Below are 20,252 nucleotides of genomic sequence, written 5' to 3' on the forward strand. Positions count from 1 at the left end.
GAATGTGTGCATCACCGGGACAGTGTTTGTATGTGGGAGAAAAAAAATCCCCTTCTGACAAATAGGTGCAGATGGAAAAAAAATCTAATTCTGCTTTCTGGAAATACTGTAGTAACTGTGACTCCACCTAAGCATAAGCTTTGGAAGAGACAATTTTGTTCCCACACCAGTGAAATTATCACTGAGGAAGTGAGTCCCTGACATTGTAGAGGACCAGGCTACAACTCTGCACTGGGGGCTGAATGGTTCCCTGATTGAAACAGAAAAGGATGAACAGAAGGATAAACATTTGAATAGACTATTTCAGTTGGAAGGGACCTACAATGATCATCCAGTCCCACTGCCTGACCAATTCAGGCATGACCAGAAGTTACAGCATGTTATTAAGAGCATTGTTCAAATGCCTCTTAAACACTGACAGGCTTGGGGCATTGACCACATCTCTAGGAAGCCTGTTCCAGTGTTTGACCACCCTCTCAGTAAATAAATGCTTCCTAATGTCCAGTGCAGCTTTGAGCCATTCCCACCCACCCTGTCACTGGATTCTGGGGAGATAACTCCCCTCTCAGCCTCCTTTTCTCCAAACTAGACAAGCCCAAAGTCCTTAACCAGTCCCCACAGACATGACTTCCAGCCCTGTCACCAGCTTTGTTGCCCTCCTCTGGAAGGACCTTCACATCCTTCTTAAACTGTGGTGCCCAGAACTGCACACAGATGAGGTCACACCAGTGCTGAAGTGGAGGAACTCCAGCGTCCATGTCCCAAGTCCATAGGCCATCTCTCTGAACTCACCCATGTTGCAAGGCCAGCTTCTCTTGCAACATCTCTCATGGTGTTCCTGATTTTAGTCTAGCCTATACACAGCAAGGAGGGGGAGGGGGGGTGAAAGTGCTGACCCTTCCCAAACCACCTGTTTCTCAACATGGATTCAGGCCACAGTCAGCACTAGTCTTCCACTGCCTGTCCACACTCAGAAGGGATGAGTTCTCCTGCACTTCACTGGGAAGGAATTGAATAAAGCAACCGAGAGAGAGACATAATTTGAGCGAACGCTGCAGTGATGGTACTTCCCTTACACCAGCTGTTGTGTTCATAGACAGCAGTGGGTCCTGAGTCCATAAGCTGACTCTGTTACAAAACTGTGACCTAGTAGTGGGGCACAGATCATAGTAATCCAAAACTTTGTGGTTCTGTAGAACAATGAAATTATGATGATGTCTCACCTCTAATCCTTTGATGCAAATTATGCTGAGTTCTGCCTTTCATCTAGGTACAGCAAATTGGTGCCAATTTCCTTAGGGCATCATTTTTAAAAATGGTTTATTGGATGAAAATGGTAAAGATAGATATATATAATGTTTAATGGACAGTTTGCTTTAATTAGGGTCTAATGCAACCATAAGGTATACAGGGAAAGTGTTCTGCAGAGTTGTATCCATTCCCCATCAAATGACGCTGAGCACATCCACAACTGAGCAGTACTGAAAGGCTTAGTACACCCATGCCTACACAGCAAAATTTGAGACCAGCATTGTACTTGGCTAGAAGAAAGAGTTCACTTCATCACTGGCACGTAGTCTGCACAACCACACAAAAAGAATAATTTAAAATAGCTTTCCTTTATCAATATGCAGACCTGACATGACATACAGCTAGGCGAAATTGCATGTAAGTATGGTCTCTAAAAGCAGAGAGGAAAAATGCAACTGTCATCCATCATCCACATAAGACACAGACCATGAGTACAATACACTCTACTTACAAAATACTCTCAGTATCTTTCACTGCCTTTACTTTTTGATCAACGTTTCTTAATCGGGGAAGTGAATAAAAGAGTGTAGCCAAGACACTGTGTGCAATTAATTTAATAGCACTGTAGAACAGCAAATCCACTCCTTTAGAACATGATGAATCAATATGTTTCTTGAACCAAGGAGAAACCTATGGGCTCCCATAAAACTAAATCTTCCACAGGAGCAAGTTTAAAAGTAGAACACATTACATTTTTAAGACTGTTGTTGTTAAAAGTCTGTCTCAACAAACAAACAAAAAAAATCACAAGTTAGTACTGTGGTCATAAAATAAAATGTAGTTCTTTAAAACAATTACAGCAAACATTCCCTGAGAATTAAGAATCAGCAACAACTATTGCCGGATTGTTTTTTTCTGTTACAATGCAGAAATGTTACAGCACATTCTCTCCATTCAAAGATCACAAAGGAAGATTAAAGGCCAGAGTTTTTATTTACTATGTGCATCTCGTAGATGCGCTCATTTTTCAAGAGAATTAAAGCCAGACACAGCAATCCTCAGCACTGAAGCTAACCAGGACATAATGGGAGAACAGGCAGTTAAGAAAAGGTTTAATTCATGTGTTGAGTATACGTGGTCAGAATTCCTTCTTTTTTTTTCCAGTGTGAGGTTTTCTAAATGTGCCCTTCCAACTGATAGGCTATGGCAGCATTTTGGAACATACCCTTTCCTTCCCCCCAGAAATACATACATAAAGTACATACCCACCACCAAAATGTTCCACTCCCTCAGACAAGTAACTTGTAGTCTAAGCAGAAAAGGGAGATAAAGCAGAAGAGTGGAGTAACTATTAAAGTTGAAATAATCAATTTTAACGCCTGAAATTAGATGTTATGGCTTATGGTATTGCTGAAAGCTGTATGCAGAAAATCTACTTTTGGTTATCAATTCAGCTCAAGAAAATGGCTTTCTGGGGTCAGTTTGCACCGACCCAGAAAACTATACGATCCTATCAGAATCCAAATTCTCATGTTGTAGAAGCGGGTTTCTTTCTATCTTGCCCTAACACCAAATTGATATATGTGTATCTCCCTGTGGCTACCCACTAGTTCCCTGGCTCTTTCTCAAAGATAGCACAATCATTCTTTCCTTGAAATCTGCAGATCTTAGCTCTGCTGAATTCTCTCTTTCATTTCTTCAAAGCATCCAGCAGATCTGGCAATGTCTGCTATTGCTTGATATATGAGTGGTGCAACCCAGAAGGGTACGGCATTCATTAACAGGAGACAATGAAAACCTGACCAAGGATCTGCAAAGACCTGATCTGCAAAGAGCCACAGGCATGTTGGGCATATTCTTTTAAGTATAATACCTTGGCCATACTGGATCTGCTATGTTTATGTCACACAGCTAACCTGCATGTTCAACTCGTCCAGACATCAGCTCTCACTTTGGCCAGACTGTCAGAGGTCCAGAAACACTGAATATACGGCAACGTTCCTCTTCTATCTCTTAGAAAAATTTTCTAAGTGAAAACAGAAGACAAGTCTAATAGAAGAGGTGGTTGTTCTATCTCTAAATCTTGAAGATAGTGATCCAATTAGTGTTGTATATGTTTCATTTTTTCCTAAGGGTCTTCTCTATCATCAGAGTATCTTTCTGCATGACTTCATCAACTGTTTTACTCAAGGAGATACAACAGAAAAATGCGTGAAAATAATCTTTATCATATTTGTGAAGTGGCAATTAAAAAGGTCAAACGAATCAGCTGGCAATAAACTATGACATTTACTGTCTATCAAGAGTATTCATCATATTGCACAAGAAATTAATGCAACATGAGTCACAGCAAAACATATAAATATTAATGCATCCAAGTGATACAGACCTCAGTTGACATTATAGTACTTTACAGTGAAAAGCCACTTGTTTCTTTTCTACAGTGACATTATCTCCAAATACACAACCAGTTACTTTTATTCTTCACAAGGACCAAGAAGATTCAGGCCTCTGCTCTCATATTTACCAGATGGATCACAAAATTGTATTGGTAATTTTACTCTAAAGACACCAGCTCATATCTGCTACAGCCACTCTTTGGCCATTCGGCAGCTGTTGAATGTTTTGCTGGCTCAAGTACTACCTGTCCAGCAAACCCAGCCCTAATATCTCCACATTGTTAAAGTGCACAACACTCCATTCAAGAGAGTTTTACTTAAAAAAAGACACTAAGATTAGTGACACAGTTGACACTTCAGTGCAAGTCTGGGTGTGGGGGAAGAGAGAAAGGTTCCTGGTCTGTCAGATCTTCTTCACTTTTTCTCTAGACAGGAACTGCCAGACATGACGGAGTATAAATCTTGATTAGTTCATCCCAAGCACAATCCACCACCTACAAAGCAAACAAAATCTGTTTAGATGCCTCATAAGGGTCATTTTTATAAAAAACAGAAGGAACTTAGAAGAAATTAATGCATGTTGTAGAGTTAATGCTCGTTGGTACTCTGATTTACAATGCCTCAAAATTATGTAATAATGCAGTTGGTTTTGTTTTACAAAACTTTGTCATAATTTTGCTGAGATACATGAAAATTAACCATCTCCTATTTTTCATACTCCCTGTGAGGAAAGCAGGGAAAACTCTGTTTCAACTGATTGTTCCAAATAGGCTAAAGAATGTAACTGAGAATGAACCGACGGACACACAAAAGTCCAGATCTTGTGGTGTTTCTTCTCTTTGCAGAGTCTCAGGACCCTTTTACCATGATATCTAAACACTTCATGACCAAATCTGAACAACTTTCTTACACTTGCAGGTATAGCAAGTTGTTACAGATGTTTTCCTAATGGAGAGCTGAAGAATGGGAAAACAAAGAAGCTGACAAATATGACGCAGGAAGTTTCTTGAAGAATTAATCCAGAACTTCAGTCTCACACTAATAAGCAGTGATACCAGTCTTTTGTTGTGAAAAGAGGTGTCTGTTTGCTGAGCACTGAGAACTGGAGGTGGTGCTGTTGCTTCAAGCACTACCTACATACCACTAGCCTGATGAGAAGTGATGCCCTTGTGCCCCTGTCACCTTATAACCCACAGCGAATGATTCTAATAGAACTGAAACTTTTCCAAGTTACAAGTCCCAAGATCTTGAACCTAAAATCACAAAACCAGAAGGTTAACCTAATTCTATACCATTAAAAGGTTTTAATAACAAGATTCCACAGAAGAATGCTAGAGAATGCTTTAGGTTTGAAAATTACTCGATAATGCACTTTACAGTCTGTAACAAAGTGAAAGGGTTAACCACACTGTCCATTACTCACATAGATGAACTGTAATATATATTCACAAAATATAGTGGGAGAGAAGAACTAAGTCAAAGTGAAGAAGAGTAGAGCTAAAGAGAAAAAGCTGATGAGCCCCACAAATATATGCCAGAAAATCTGACTGAATCTGTCTTGCATTATCTCTACAATGTCCTTTCCAGTTGGGATCACAAAGGATACAGTATTGGATCCTCTGCACAAGCAGCTTCCTTCTGCTGCAGACTGCAATTCCTGTTCTCTTCTAGAGCCAGAATGAACAGCTGCACACTAAAAATTTGGAAATCCAACTTCAATATTTTATTTCAGACTATAATTAGCCCATTTTGTGTTTACTATACCGCACTATTATTCATCTTTATTGCTTCCTTAGCTGGTTCTACTTAGTTATTTGGAGTGCTTGCCATATACATCTAAATGGATAAAAAAAATCTCTTGACAACGTCTCTGTCTATTCATACCACATAATAGAGCTTTGTGTATTATAATGTTCTGCTGCATTGCAGTCCCTCAAATCATACCAAAAAGAAAATTTGAGTTCTCCACTAAATGTCATGTAGAAACTGGCAATCACATAAAACACAGGTTTGGGTTTTTTTAATATTCTACACAGCTCTGGATCAATATCTGTATTTCTATAGGCAACAATTCCTACTTTCATAAAGAAACAGAGATAACATTTGGAAAATATCCCATGGGAATTCCCACCTGTTATCAATGTAATTAGCATCCTTGAGGTAGCCTCTGAACAAATACAGTTACAGAACCATTTAATCTAGCAACACTAAAAATAAACAGGGGATATTAAAAGGAAGTTTGAAAAGGATCACTTGTGGTAATTTGCCCAACTCATTGACTTAATGATAGCACATGAAAGATGAAAACATAACCAGCAAACAAAAGGAAAACAAAAGCTACTGCAAATAACAGCGTATCAAGTTCTCTTGTGCAGCAGGAAGTCTATAATGGAATACTGATAACAGAAACCTTGATGAAAATACACATGCAAAGAACAGCAAACAGATATGTATGGGAAACTGGGACACTGCAGCATGGAACAGCATTACAAAATGTAACAGCATTTCCATTTCTCCATAATTCTTTCTCCAAAATACAGCCAAGACTGTAAGAGAAAGGGGACAAGTGTAAGCTAACAGTGTGACAGCCGGCATTGACTAATGGACAGCTGCTCCATGCCCCTTTGCAGTATCTCATAGATTATTGCTGACTCAAACACAAATTACTAAAATGAACCCCAGGATAAGGAGAAGTGCCTGTTCATGCAGCTACTGCTTCAGTTTCCAAAACGTCTCCTCCTTTTATTTTGCCTTTTTCTTATGACCCACCTTATACAATGCTCTGATGACCATTGCCTGCCTTTCCCCAGAAGAGTGGAACATAGGATATTGAATGTAAGTGCTTTAAAAGTATTTAAAAATGTCAGTTCTCATGTGACACATGAACATTTTTAATACATGCTTTAAAGCACTTTAGTCAACTTTTTAATAAAATAAATACTACTTATTTTAAATATTAAAATAGCAGCAGAAATTCCATTGGGATGAGTGCTGATCCAGCACACCACAGTAAATAAACACGGCATTTAAAAAGTTCCTAGAGTTTATATTTTCATCAATGAGATGATGTAACTAACAGCAGAGAAAATCCTTCTGCAATAGCATGAAAAAGAAAGGAGAATTTAAAACAGACTCACACATTATTTATATACATGATAGAAGTCCTTGCCATTAGGAACACCAAGGTATGAAGGTTTATCTTTCTGTGAAAATGTCACCTGTCCTTGGGACAAATTTTACTCTCAGATTGAAACAAATCTCACTGATTTCAGTATTTAGCGGGTGGATGATCTACATTTTTGTTTGTTTGTTTTTAAGCTGACATGCAAACAAAGTAGAAGACAGTTTACTGCAACTGCAAAGAACTGTATAAATTACAATATCCTCATACTATTGAATATTTTGTACGCTCATATGCCATGCAATTTGCATTATCATTTATGAATACTAAATTGGTCTTGTGACTATGGAATAAAAATCTACTATAGTAAATTTTAACTATCATAAATTTCAGGGAAAAGCAGAATAACTAGAGCTTAATTGTAAACCAATAATATTCTACCTTACACTGACTAGTAAATTATATCAAGAAATAATGCAAATAGAAAAAGCATTCTAAACCTGGCAATTTTAACTAAAGCTATATAGGACAAAGGCAGTCTAACAAAATGACATTTACTCCTTGTCTCTAATGCTTTTATTTCAGTAGCAAAGTTGCGGTACCAGTATATATGTGAGGGGTACTGCACTATTACTACTGCAGAATAATCACCATGCCAGGTCATCTGCCAGTAGAGATTTAAGCAAGTCTATATGAAGCACATACAGTGATCTACATTTTATTTCCCTTCAAGTAAAGCCAAAAAGCAAGCAAACAGAAAACTGAAGAGATCGGAGGAAGCTGATTGCTTGATTAGAAAATCATAGTTTAACTCAAATGAAACAGCTATCCTGTATTTTATCGAAGTGCTTATCCTTTTCCCAGAGTATAACAATGTTTCCCACCAGCTGATTTAATATTGACAACCATTCATTTATCAAAGCCATTTCTTCACTAACCGATTTGCCCCTCTGACAGGCCCTCTGTTCCTTATTCATCACAATCATCCTCCTCTGCAATAGACTTAGACCTTTTCCAGCACCCGAGGCCAATCCATTCAGGCGACTGCAATTACCTGAATGACATTCTGCCTCTTTACTGTTCAGAAGTAAGAAAACAAGAGAAATCTCCCAAGTTAGTAGCTAGCTTTTTTTCAATATTTGAAGGCATAATAAATCCCCAAGCCCTAACTAAGATTAAATAAATTCAAAAGAACAACTAAAAACTTTGAGTTCAGTAACACCTTTATGAAGGGTTTTAATAAAAGAAATTACAGCAATTCTAGATTAGTATTTTTGGAAGCATCTTGCTGCCATTCGGCTTCCAGAGTGCTTATAATCAATTATAGGATAATAAACAAAAGTGAGACTGACTCATTTCTCTTCTCAGCTTTTCTCCATCCCACCCTGTTTTCAAATCAAACTTGTAAGATCTGTATTTTTTTTCCTGTAGAAGAGACAGCAGAAGAAGTATTCAGTTCTCTGCTTTCATTAATGCTGTGTTTCCTTTCCTCTTTTAGTTTCTTATCTTCTGTGTCTTTTCATACAGAATTTAATCGTCTATTTATATCATTATTACAGATTTTTGAAGAGTCCTGAGCATCCTTTGTAAACATGTGGGATGGAGATTAAGCAGAGATAAAGCAAGCTTCTAAGTTTGCTATTCATCAAATTACTTTTGTGGGTGATCACTGAAACAGGTTGATTCAGTGCATAATGGATCACATATGAATTTAAATGCATTCAATACCTATTTTGTCCTAGAAAATCCAAACCACTAGTGCAGCCTTTTGTTTGGTCAACAGTTGCTGGGGTGAACTGCACATGATGTTTACCTTTACCCTAGGGTGAAAGTGATGGAAGTTTGTAAATTAAAACCTTTTCAGTGTTCACTAACCCTGATCATTTTTTAATTTACTTTTGAGAAAACACATATTGAATTAATTATTATTTCCAGTAAAGACAGAACTAAAAAAACCCTGGACCAGAAGTTCTTTTAAAGATCTAGGTTCAAAATACAGTCACACCATGTATTTCTAGATGCAAGTCTCCTGAGCGTGCATTTCCTCAGTAAAACGTAAAGGAAACTGAGATGAGTTGCATGTTAGAGAGAAATCCTTGGAATCTCCACAGAATTTGTAGCAGTTCCTCCGTACTCTACAGACAAGGGGAAAGACATTCCCTGTTCCTTCAAGAACTGTTTTTAATCAGTGAAGTCCATCATAAGTTCTGTAGAAGATACACTGCAACTGCAAAATGCCCTTCTGTGGTGATACTGACCTTGGTGACCCCAAATGCAGCCAATTTACATACAATGAAACTGTGTTTCCTAATGACCCATCCAATCCTCAAACTCAGAGTTAAGCTAAGCTTCTTCCTTTGGGGATATAGTCAAAGGTAATTGTAAGACAAACCATGTTTTCAGCAACAGCTGCAAAATCCCATCATCTTCCATTGAGGTTTCACTAGTGCAATTCCCTGGGACTTCTCGAACAGATTTATTGATCATGCAGAAAAGAAACAAAATCTGATTGTGCTGAATGAAAGATGAGGCTCACAGAAGTAGAAAGCATTTGTAAGGCACTGATCAAATACAATGCACAAGCAACACAATTATTGAGAAACTGCTGCCTCCTATCTCTTCCCAGTACTTCAGAATCAAAAATCAAAGTGCATTTTCCTTTCCATACACTGACACTGCAGCTTTTACAGAACTGTGATGCCTGACAGCAACCTTTCCAAGCATCTTAAGATGAGACTTCTGCTGACAGTGACAAAGAGTGACAATTACTCATGAATGGCTAGCTCTGACTTATGCAGTGAAAATTTAATTTTAACGATTTGGAAAAAAACATACAATAAGCACCAATAAGAAATATCACCTCCCTTTCCCAACCCAACTCTGTAAAGTAGTTCAAATTGATTCAACATTTACAGCTGGTTATATTTGATATTTTCATGCAAAAATCCACTCTGAAATTAAGTAAAAGAACAGATGCTATAGGATCTTTTAATCTCAAAGGATCAATAACTGCATAACTTTAGTAGCATCCTGGAGAAGGACCATAAGGAGAAGATTAAAGTAAAGATAGTGATATAATTATAGCAGTGTGATAGCCACAACAGCTGGGTGGAAGATATCAGTTCACTGGCAATTAAGTGTAAAAGATAAGAGCAAGCGATCGCAAGAAAAAAAGCAGAGAAAGTCTCTGTTTTTCTGTACATTTCCACAAGATGTAACTCCACTTTTAAATGAAACAGTCAATATTTCTGGGCCTGTCTGAGCACAATTAATCTAAATGAACAGTAAAATACAGAGCAAAACAGCCTCACTAAAGACATCTTCTGCATTTATATTTGGCTGTGCTGGTAAAGCCAACTCCAGCAGCCCCTCTCCTGCCCGTTCTGCTTGCTGTGGTGGCACAGCTAATGCAGCACATCACACAAGCTGCACAAAGAAAACAGGCAGCAGAACAAACCTGTACACCAAAACTTGACAGATGATCAAACATTTCCCCATAAAACCATAAGAATGTAGGATTAGATTTCAGTTACCTTCAGAGGATACAGCTCAAGTGTATATAGTTTGGCTATGACCTCCCTCCAACTAAGAAGAAATTACAGCTTTTAAAATCTTAGTGATACTGATGCTATAAAATAGTCATTATATCATCAGTAGAGCACTGCTTCATGCAACCAACAGGCCAATGCTACAAAGTAGGCATCTCTGCTGAGTTCTAACTGCCTCTGACCGGGTAGAAGGAAGGAGCAGGCTGTGGTACAGCACAACATGCTGGTGATACCCTGCAGCTTTAGGGAGAAGCTGGATCACAAGGACAGTGTAACACAGAGCACAAGCCCAGTTTCTTGGGTACTGCACTGGTATTATCACTGTCTTGCTATTATTTAGTATCATGTGTGTGTATTGCCATAACGCCCATCACCATCTCCAAATGCAAAACAGAAGAATTGTGTCCAGGTCCTTTCTTGCATCAACACATCCTAGATCTCCAGGTGCTTGGAAGAATTAAGAGAAGTCAAATTTATGTTATCTACTCCGGGGGGATATTTACACAAAGTGGTACAGCCACACAGAGGGCTAAGAGGAAACACATTTGCCTCTCAAACCATGTTGACACAAACCGTTATGCAGATGGCTGGCTGCCCATTTGCGGTATAATTACCACCCAAACACATACAACCAGAGGAAAAGAAAATAATGAGTGATCACTATTTGTGTTGTACAGAAGTTATTCTGAAACCCAGACTTTAGCACACATTCTGATAACAGATGAGTTTGGACTAGAGAACAAACATTTGGCTAATCCTCGTTTGGTGTAGAACAATTTTAATTTCTAAAGGGACTACCTCAGTATTGTATATTGTTGAGTTCTGTTCTGATTTGGCACGTCTCTGATGTTGAATGCGCCCTTCAAGTATAAAGTGTTCTAAGCCACTACACCACTTGATAACATTTCAACTGAAAATCACATATCCTTGCAATTTAGGAATGTCATTGTTCATAGTGTAAAAGTACAGAGAAATAGCGGGAATAGGAGAGGAATCTTTCTAAATACTTAATCCCGTTGTCAGCAGCAAGACAGAAAGCCTGGCTCAATGGAAAGCATTAATTTATACTTTCCACTGGCTGCTTTGCAGAATTCAGAATAGACATAAAGTGCAGGCTGAGAAAGGTTTTCAGACAGAATTCAGAGCTTGTTTTTCTTACATTTGTGTTAAGCAATATACAGCTTTATAACTACAACAGAAAGGGTTAAAGTACTTTTTGTTCATGTTTTAAAGAAATCTACGGTACACATGTATTTTCTGTTTTTTATATACCTATTAAAATAATTTCAAAATCAAGACAAGAAGTACTGACTGTTCACAGTATCTGTACTTTTTATCTGTGTCATTGATGGATTGCCTAAAAGACATTTAAAATTAACTCATGACTGCTGTATCACATTCAAACCACATCAGGAGAAAAAGGCTGCTTTTAAAAGCTGCACAAATAACGCCAAAAGAAGTTAGGCTCATGCTTACGTGCTATAGGTAAGCACAGCAAAATCCCAGTAGGAGCTAGGGTTAAAGGAGTATTATATTTTAATCTGGCAGAACATTCACAGATCACATACAGGGAAAGGAGAGAAATAAGAAATCTGGTGAGCTACAGAGTACAATTCCAATACATGGCCTAGCATTATCAGCCCCTAGCGAGGAGTAGTATATAGATGATTATAATTTTCATATTCTCTCTGTATGTACTAGATAGTTGTAGGATATATATATAAAGGAGCAAGGTTTAATTGTTTTCCTTATCCCAAACTTTGGAAAGGACTACCATGTCTGGTTTAAAAAACCGCATACTCTTAATACTGCTGACAAGGTACATGGATTTGTTCAGTTCTTAATACCGCACACCCTTACCGATTTAATAGATTTTTGGTGCTCAGGGTCTTGTCACTGTTCTTGTGCCTGGTGAAGCTGCTTTGGCTGAAAGTTGGAAGTATTTTCTCCTAGACAACCTGCCTTGCAAGTTCTCACATCAGCACTTGCAGTTCAACAGAGAAATATCCTGAATAACATGAGAACCATTTCTGTTAATGCTTTGCACTGTAAAATGCACATTTTTCTATGCACCTGAAAGTTTGTTAGTTGCCTGAAATGGCTATGAACCTGACCACCAATATTATGGTGGAAAAAAACCCAAGCCAAACAGCAGTGATTTTATTAAAATGCAAAGCTTTCAACAAACAGTTTATGTAGAGTCAGATAGCCCCAAACAGATATCAGAATCTTAATTAAGGACAGAGGAGTTTTCTGTTTCATCTAGCTAATACTTACCTTGACAACTGGGACCCATTCCTTATGACCAGATCTCTCTCCCACAGGTTGCCTCCCCTTAGGAGGACACTGTACAAGAACCAGCCTGCCTGCACGTACCCACTCTCTGCCTGTGCATTCTGTTCAAAGCTCGATCGGTTCCACAGGAATGTCTTGTAATTCCTCCATCAGATACTTAATCACAGTATCTGTTTTGAACACTTTTTCAAAAGTACAGACTGTTTTTTTCATTACATGTAAAATATACTTCAAAAATGCTGAAGTTCATTCGGCACAGCCAAGGAAAACACCTTCTGGCTAGACAACAAAAATATAATTAAGAACGAAAGCAAAGGTTACTGACCAGAATGGTACTTAATTTGACTAGAAATTAATAGCTTGTCCATTATGAATAAAATACCCTGTATCCATGGAGGAGAGATGCAGTTCAAATCTCAAGTCATAACTCCTTATAAAGCACAGAGTGAAAATCACAAATCATATTAAGTTGGTGCAAAAGGAATTGCAGTTTTTGCATTTTTTTAAATTTGCTGTTTGATACTGGAATACATTCTTATAATAAATAAATGTGGTTATGTTATACATCATTTTAATGCACTTTTCTCATCTTCTTTTTTTTGTTACTGACTTATTACTTGCTGTTTATTTTATATTTATTTTAGACTATGGAAATTATGTTAGATAAAAAGCAAATCTGAGCAATTTTCTTATTCAAGTTCAAAATGGTTCGTAAAGCAGCAGAGACAACTCGCAACATCAATCACATATTTGGCCCAGGAACTGCTAATGAACATACAGAGCAGTGGTGGTTCCAGAAGTTGCGCAGAAACGAGGCTTGAAGATAGGGAGCGTAGTGGTCGCCCATCCAAAGTTGACAACGACCAATACAGAGCAATCATCAAAGCTGATCCTCTTAAAACTACACCAGAAGTTGCCAAAGAACCCAATGTTGACCATTGTACAGTCGTTCAGCATTTGAAGCAAATTGGAAAGGTGAAAAAGCTCGATATGTGGGCGCCTCCTGAGGTCACTGAAAATTTAAAAAATATCACCCTTTTGAAGTGTCATCTTCTCCACTTCTATGCAAGAACAATGAACTGTTTCTTGATTGGATTGTGACATGCAACAAGAAGTGGTTTTTATACAACTGGTGATGACCAGCTCAGTGGTTGGACTGAGAAGAACGTGCAAAGCACTTCCCAGAGCCAAACCTGCACCAAAAAAAGGTCATGGTCACTGTTTGGTGGTCTGCTGCCAGTCTGATCTGCTACAGCTTTCTGAATCCCAGCAAGACCATGACATCTGAGAAGGATGCTCAGCAAATCGATGACATGCACTGAAAACTGCACCGCCGGCAGCCAGCATTGGTCAAAAAAAGGGAACACTTCTTCTCCACGACAACGCCCAACCACACGTCATACAACCAATGCTTCAAAAGTTGAATCATTTGGGCTACGAAGTTTTGCTTCCTCGGCCACATTCACCTGACCTCTTGCCAACCAACCGCCAGCTCAAGTATCTCAAAAACTTTTTGCAGCAAAAATGCTTCCACAACCAGCAGGATACAGAAAATGCTTTCCAAGAGTTCACTGAATCTTGAAGCCTGGATTTTTATGCTACAGGAATAAACAAACTTATTTCTCATTGTCAAAAAAATGGCAAATGATTGTAATGGTTCCTGTTTTGATTAATAAAGATGTGTTTGAGCCTAGTTATAAATCAAAATTCATGGTCCAAAATTGCAGTTACTTTTGTATCAACCTAATACAAATGCACAAAGAACAACAATGAATGAGGCTCATTATCAGGTCTTGATAAAGAGCGGACAAAAAGGCAACCTACATATTCGGAACAAAAGCACAAAACTGAAGCAAATAATCTTTGTTGGATAGATGTAGAAGCCAGGGAAAGGCTGCAAGTGCTCATACTGGAAGCAACTATTCTGTGTTATTTCTTTATCTTCTAGTTATAGTTTAATTCTATCACATGTTTTTAAACTTATTTTAAAAACCAGAATGTTTACAGTTTGCATTGCTGTGATATCCAACCCTCACAATACATTAAATCAACTCAACAGGAAAAAACATAGGTATATTAAAGCTGTTGTAGATACCAAACTTCTGTCTGGAAGGCCCATTGACATGCAGTGTATATGGATATGTATCCCAGATTTAAGGTAGCAGCAACTCCAAGTTTGACAGATAAATCACACAAAAATAAGTCATATCTAGCCATATAGTCAGAAACATCATCCACTGACACCCATTCTGTAGCACACAGAGCTCTTTGCAACAGGTTTATAATCAAGATGTAATCACATCCTCAATATGAAATGAAGAAAAATCTTCTCACCCCATTCAGATCCATGGCAAAACCCTCACCACCTTCATAGTAAGCTGAAGTGGGCTCAGAACATGCACTGATGTAGCACTGTAAGGCACTGCTGTACTACACTACGCATGCTGCTCCCTCTGGACCAAATTTAGCCAGAATCATATCTATGCACCCACTTGGGATGAAGTTTAATTCCCAGTGACTGGCCTTTAAACTGTTCTTGTCCTGCCATGGTGAAAACTAACCTGAAACTTGAGAATTCTTTTCAGCTTTACAAATTCCATGTGGTTCACAGCATGGCCTCGTGAACAGTTACCGCAGAACCTCTGAGGCAACAGAATTAAGGGAACAAGCGACCGGCAGGAAACTCAAGTTAGCATTTGGCAAGAATAGTTCCACATGCATTAAGCTAAGCATTTTGCCAAACTTACAACTTTCTCCTGTGTCCTTTTATCAGTGCAAGAAATATGATGGTTTTACTTGACTTGTCCAATTAAAATTTCACTGTAAAGGTTACAAGTAATTTTTTATCTGGGGTAAAAAATTAATTTCACTGAAGTACAAAGGAATCTAGATGCAAATAATATCTGTGGCACATTAAATAATATATTAGTTACAGTTAACTCAGTGACAGTAATTTCTGTGTGAAAACCATACGTTTTCATGTTTTAAAGCAAATAATTAGCTTTAGTTTTTCCTGCCTTTCTTGTCTGAAAACACAGTTTATACTACAAACAACAATCATCTGTTTACAAAACAGAAACAACTGTAGCAACAGAAGCAGAGGAGGATCCTACCACAACCAGTAAATAAACAAGTGCCCTTGATAAAATGGGTTCCACCCTTTCACATCAATAGCTGAGGGTTTTAGAATTCTGACTACATATTAAGCCTCTTAGAATGATCATGGAATGGTTTTGGTTGGGAGGGACCTTAAAGATAATCTAGTTCCAAGCCCCCTGCCATGGGCAGGGACACCTTCCACGAGAGCAGGTTGCTCAAAGCCCCATTCAGTCTGGCCTTGAACACTGCCAGGGATGGGGCATCCACAGCTTCTCTGGGCAGCCTGTTCCAGTGTCTCACCATCCTCACGGCAAAGAATTTCTTCCTTATATCTAACCTAAATCTACCCTCTTTCAGTTTAAAGTCATTACCCCTTGTCCTATCGCAACAGGCCCTTGTAAAAAGTCCATCTCCAGCTTTCTTGTAGCCCTCTTTAGGTCCTAGAAGGCTGCTATAAGGTCTCCTTGGAGCCTTCTCTTCTCCAGGTTGAACAACCTTAATTCTCTCAGCCTGTCTTCAGAGGAGAGGTGCTCCAGCCCTCTGATCATCTTCATGACCCTTCTCTGTACTCACCCCAACAGGTCCATGTCCTTCTTATGTCAGGGGCCCTATAGCTGGACACAGTACTCCAGGTAAGGTCTCATGAGAGCAGAGCAGAAGGGGAGAGTCACCTCCCTTGACCTGCTGGTCCCATGTTTTTTGATGCAGCCCAGGACACAATTGGCTTTTGGGGCAGTCAGTGCAAATTGGCAGACCATGTTGAGCTTCTCATCAACCAACATCCCCAAGTCCTTCTCCTCAGGGCTGCTCTCAATCCATTCTCTGCCCAGCCTATATTTGTGCTTGGGATTGTCCCGAGCCATGTGCAGGACCTTGCATTTGGCCTTGCTGAACTTCATGAGGTTCACATGGTCCTACCACTCAAGCCTGTCAAGGTCCCTCTGGATGGCATCTCTTCCATCCAGCATGTCAACCGCACCACACAGCTTGGTGTTGTCAGCAAACATGCTGAGGGCGCACTCTACTCCCACTGTCCATGTCACTGACAAAGATGTTAAACAGCATCAGTTCCAATACTGAACCCTGAGAAATGCCACTCGTCACTGGTCTTCGCTTGGACATCAAGCCATTGACTGCAACTCTTTGAATGCGACCATCCAGCCAATTCCTTATCCACCAAGTGGTCCATTTGTCGAATCCATGTCTCTCCAGTTTAGAGACAAGGACGTTGTGCAGGACAGTGTCAAATGCTTTGCCGAAGTCTACTCGTACTCTTTTAGTACTCCAAATATTATGACAAACCAGGTCTAGGTATCACCTGTGACACTACCAATGCTTAACTTGACACTCTAAGTAGAAGGAAGAATGAATGCTCTGTATCTCAGCTTGGCATTCTAGGCCCTTCTCTATTACTCTTCCTTCTGAAACAAAACTATCTCATTTTCCCTGAGCTCACTGTGGCTTTCAGCTATTTGATTTTGCAGTTCTGTCTGTCCTGCCCTCCTCCCCTGCCCAATGCAAGTAACTGCTTTATAAATAAAAACGGATCTGAAGTGAGGTTTATTTAATAAGCATTCAGCTAGATCCACTTCCAGAAGCTTTCTGCAGTCTGGTGGCTCTTATTCAGCATCTGAGTCCTGCAGTCCAGTCATGACCACACTGGCTATAATAGGCAAGTGAAAAGTAATTCATGCCAGCTCTCACCTGGCCACGGTTGTGAAGACTTAAATCCAGTCCACATGTAAATTCAGTATGATGCTCGACTGTTTCCATCAAAGGGTTAGGCTTGGAAAAGTCCCAGAATCTATAGAGAGAGGGAGGGAGGGAAGAAGGGGGAGAGAGAGGGGAGAAAAAAAAAAAAAAAAAAAAAAAAAAATCAAACAAACCACAATTAAAGTAATTGAAAGGCCATTTCAAAAATATAATGCAAGATATTGACAAATCTGTTGCTGCCAGGGTATTTAAAAAAGCAAACTCATCCACTTAGGAAACATAACAAATCGTATCATATTCCTGCAAAGCCATCTGCTGATTTGCATAAGTTAAACCCCACTGGGCAAAACCAGCTTTGTCTCCTGTTGCAGAAACTGAGATCAAAGTTGGCACCGAAGAGCAGCCGTTGGGACATTATTAGAACAGAATGAAACAGAGGATAGAATACTCTTGTTATATTTTTTGATGACTGGGGAATATTACCCCTGAAAAAGATTAGCACAATTTAGGAGTTTTATCAGTTCTTGTTATTGTTCACTATGGGGTCTTTCTTTATTGAAAATTACACATTCATTTAGAGATACTTGTTGTTCCCAGTCTCAAGTTTGAGACTATGTTCCTGTAAAACAGAATTTAATATTATAATTTAATAATAAATTTGTACTACAAAAATCAGTTGCATTATACAGTTAATTCCACTAATTCATATTTCAAAAAAAATTTTTTCTTTCCAGGCTTTGTTGCTATAAACACTTAGAAAACAGATTTCTGAAGCTTCTACTTCTCCCAGCTACTCCCGTTAGGTGCAATGTCCATCAAGGCAGTTAACAGCATGGACAGGAGAAGTATAAAAGATGGGATGAAATACAGGTACAAGAAATCTCAGCCATGAAAGAAAAGATTCAGGAATAGGACTTTCAGACAGAATCATAAAATGTCCTGAGTTGGAAGGAACCCACAAGGAACATTGAGTCCAACTCCTGTCCCTGCATATGACAGCTCCACAGTTCACACCATGTGTCTGAAGGTCTTGTCCAGTCTCTTCTTGAACACTGTCAGGCTTGGGGCTGTGACACCTCCCTGGGGAGCCTGTTCCAGTGCTCCACCACCCTCTGAGGGAAGAACTTTTTCCTAATGTCCAACCTAAACCTCCCCTGGCACATCTTCCTGACATTCTCTTGGGTTCTGTCATTGGTCACTAAAGAGCAGAGTTCAGCGTCTGCTGCTCCTCCTCCTCCCCCGGTGAGTAATGCGATGAAGTCTCCTCTCAGTCTCCTCCAGGCTGAATGAACCAAGTGACTTTAGATGCTCCTCATGCAGTGTCCCCTCCAAACCCTTCACCAACTTTGTAGCCCTCTTCTGGACACTAATAATAACATACTGATAAGATGGCACAACAGAAAGATTTGGTTTCCGTTTTTTGGGTTGTGTATACTGCTTAGAAAAGCCCATAGGCTGCAAAGCACAGCACATTTTACGGGCTGCCAGCTGTAATCCAATTTTCTACAGCTCAAATTTTCTCACAGTGGTCACTCATATGCTTTATTTCTTCTGTAACAACCTCGGAGCCTTGCTCCTACTGGGAAAAGTGACAATACTTCATAAAAACAGTTCATTATCAGAATAACTACACTGAAAGCACTGTATATTCAAACCAGTTCAGGTAAAATAGCAAACACTGGAGCCAGCAGGATCAGTTTGCTTAATGTGTAGATGTTATGTCCTTCATCAATGAGCAGAGTGTTATCAGTATAATGGCTATGCCACAGCAACAACCCTCTTCACTTTTTCCTAGTATCCAAGATCTAAGATAACTTATTTTGCAGGAGAGAAGGGCAAAAGGCCATCTCAGCATTTTCATCCTCCCACATTTGTTCATAAGAAGGTAAGGAAACAAATCTTGTTTCTAAGTTACAGCGATAGCCTTCCTTACCACATTAGCTCTCTACTAAATCCTGAAAGACAGAAGCTCATAACTGAAAACTAAGACTAAAGAAGACAACTTCAGATCTACAAGAACAGAAACTTAGAAAAGATGTTCCAATCAATTTTAAAAATAGGGCATTTTGCTGTTTGTTGTATGGAGTCACATTTGCAAAAATTCAGCAGCAGTGTACAGTTCAAGAATACTGCAACATAATTCAAGTTCCACAAACTGTCTGGGACCTTCATTTTTTGATATATAAATAATTACTAGTGAAAGTCAACAAAATGTACAGTCTCAGGACTGGGAACCATTGATCATAAGTTAACGATGGCACTCATAACAATTCCACAGTCCACACTACCTACAGCTCAGCTTCCAAGACTAGCACGGTGACAATATTTTGCTCTGAGTGAACTGCTGCTGCATTCCGAAGACTAAAAGCATAGTGCAGGTTTTCCAAGCCAACTTTTACCCCAGCAGGATGGCTGTACAACAAAATAAAAATCACATTCACAGCACAAACAAGTGTGCTTGCACTATTTTAGCTATGGTTGTATCTATGCAGTTGGCAGCATGAACTTCAACAGTGGGCCAGACAATCACATGTTTTTAGGGTCCAACACAGGTACAGTCAGAAATGTGCCGCTTCATCAGAACTGACATTTTAAACCATATTATGTAAATTAAAACTAGCACACACAAATGCAGTCACATCTGCACTGGCCCTGCAACCTATATGAGTGCATTTTCTTAAACCTTTTTTTCACTGAAACTGCTGAAAGTATACCTTTTCCCTCATTTCTTGATAGTTTCTTATTTGTTTTACAGATTCTTCACATGCAATTCATAAGCTGCACATACATTGCAAATTGACTGCTTACTCTAAACAAGCCATGATG

General features: G+C 39.1%; 1 protein-coding gene across 5 annotated transcripts in view; it reads right to left on the reverse strand.

The window, feature by feature from the left end:
• Positions 1 to 1,847: 1,847 nt before the first annotated feature.
• Positions 1,848 to 20,252, reverse strand: part of PEX7 (peroxisomal biogenesis factor 7) — a 46,977-nt gene continuing 28,572 nt past the window's right edge. For 2 of the 5 annotated variants that reach the window (XM_071806508.1, XM_065835564.2), the window contains one exon: positions 1,848 to 4,144. Coding sequence is in view for 2 of the 5 variants with exons in the window: in XM_065835564.2 (XP_065691636.1) it covers positions 4,117 to 4,144 (28 nt within the window). In the remaining 3 variants the exon portion in view is untranslated. Of the gene's footprint in view, positions 4,145 to 12,179; positions 12,328 to 17,417; positions 17,518 to 20,252 lie in introns of all 5 variants that reach the window. The other 3 variants (XR_010651189.2, XM_065835563.2, XR_011738371.1) reach the window with 3 other exon arrangements.

The sequence above is a fragment of the Patagioenas fasciata genome, chromosome 3 (genome assembly GCF_037038585.1).
Source record: "Patagioenas fasciata isolate bPatFas1 chromosome 3, bPatFas1.hap1, whole genome shotgun sequence".
Classification (NCBI taxonomy): domain Eukaryota; kingdom Metazoa; phylum Chordata; class Aves; order Columbiformes; family Columbidae; genus Patagioenas; species Patagioenas fasciata.